The sequence below is a fragment of the Hipposideros armiger genome, unplaced genomic scaffold (genome assembly GCF_001890085.2).
Source record: "Hipposideros armiger isolate ML-2016 unplaced genomic scaffold, ASM189008v1 scaffold_42, whole genome shotgun sequence".
Taxonomy (NCBI): Eukaryota; Metazoa; Chordata; class Mammalia; order Chiroptera; family Hipposideridae; genus Hipposideros; species Hipposideros armiger.
In genome coordinates this window covers 2,549,117-2,550,853 of record NW_017731392.1, presented here as the reverse complement: position 1 = coordinate 2,550,853, position 1,737 = coordinate 2,549,117, and the positions used below count along the sequence as shown (strand labels likewise).

At 41.5% G+C, this 1,737-nt stretch overlaps 1 protein-coding gene across 1 annotated transcript in view; it reads left to right on the top strand.

Annotated features, from left to right (window-relative positions):
* Positions 1-1,737, top strand: part of MYOF (myoferlin) — a 165,673-nt gene that overhangs the window by 90,815 nt on the left and 73,121 nt on the right. The window contains exon 12 of the mRNA XM_019639002.1: positions 1,536-1,560. Coding sequence (XP_019494547.1) covers positions 1,536-1,560 — 25 coding nt within the window. The remainder of the gene's footprint in view (positions 1-1,535; positions 1,561-1,737) is intronic.

Here is a 1,737-nt window from a genome sequence, read left to right as displayed (position 1 = left end):
GTGGTCCAACAAGCTGCTCAATCTGGGGCTGCTTGCTCACAGTGTGTGGTACCCACTCTGGGAGTTGGGTGACGGCCAGAAGCCTGAATTATTGTCTCAGAATCAGATTCTCCTGAGTGAGAGTCCTTTTAGGGCGTCTGCAGGTGACTGCACGTTATACATGGGGAAATTCAGAGAGCTCTAACGGAACGATGGCCATGTGGGGGTGTGCAGGGCAGAGCCAGCCCATCCGCAGAGCCTCCTCACATACCTGCTTCCCTCTCTGCAGCCTCCGCATTCACAGATGGCTCTGGCTTAAATACTGATCATGCTCTTTTTCAGGGCCCTGACTTGGACCCCAAATTATGTTTCATATTTTTGCTCCTTCTCTTTTTAGACATCATCCTAGATGGTATACAAAGAAGAAGTTATGCTCTCTATGTGTTCTGACTAACACAAGTAACTTCCCACTTTGTAATTTTTACAGAACAATTCAAACCAAATCCAGAATTGGCACAGCATTCTTGAACCATAGATAGTTCAGGGTTAGGTATGGGCAGTTAAGGGGACTCCTAACAAGTGACAAAAGTTCCCCAAGCCCCTCGCTACTAAAGTGACAGTGGACTAAGGTAGAAAAGCTTTTAAATTCACAGTGCCCCAGCAGCATCTCAGGAGGTGGGACCCAGATATAAGCATATTTTAAAGCTCTTCAGGTGATTCAGTGTGCAACTAAGGTTACAAACCAATGTTTTAGAAAGACTTTCAAAAATGATTGTGACTCAGGGGTTTCTGATGAAGTCCTATTGGCAGTTTCAATTACACTGTGTTGAAATTCCTTTAACCAAAACAGAGGTTTTGTAATTGTAGGATGCCCCGGGGTTCTTAAGACAATAAGTTACAGTCACTGTCAGACATTCTTAAAATGGTCCTCAAGAAGTTAAAAATAGAATTACCATATGATCCAGCAATCCACTGCTGTGCATATGCCCAAAAGAATTCAAAGCAGGGACTCAAATGGACATTTGTACACCCATGTTCATACCAGCATGATTCACAAGAGTCAAAAAGTAGAAGAAACCCCACAAATCCATTGACAGATGAATGAATAAACAAAATGTGCTACATACATACTGTTAAATAAACAAGGAAGCCATTAGACTGAGGTACTTTGGCGACCTATGTAAGCAAACCAAAACCTAAACCTGTAAATGCTTCAAGGTTAAGACATTAAAACCAAANTGTGCATAAAATGGGTTAGGAAAGTTTAGAGGCAGGAAGTTTGTGAGAGAATGGGCTGTCATTTATTACTTTCCTACATCTTAATTTAAATGTTCCTTTTCTCTTGCTCTCTTCACTGAGATCACAGTTTAGCTTATATTCTGATAGTGTGCATGGTTCCTACCTTGCACAAAAGTGCCCAGATCCATTTACACATGCAGGAGAGCCTCAAATAATGAAAAAGTTCACAAAATACATGTCTATACAGTTTTGTCAACTGTTTGTTAACAGGCATTCTGCTCACCGTCTACCTTTTCCCTTTTCCCTTTACTTTTAAGCATAGAATTGGAAAGGGCCATAGAGGTGATCTGGTCAATCTCTTGCCCATAACAGGAATTGACTTGATGAGATCTTGAAAGACAGGCTGAAGTCTTGGCCTTAACAGTTCCTCTGTCCCTAATGAGATCTGTCCCATTGTTTGATATCATTGAATTCATAGAAAGACCTTCCTTACACAGAGTGAACCAAAGTTGACCTTCT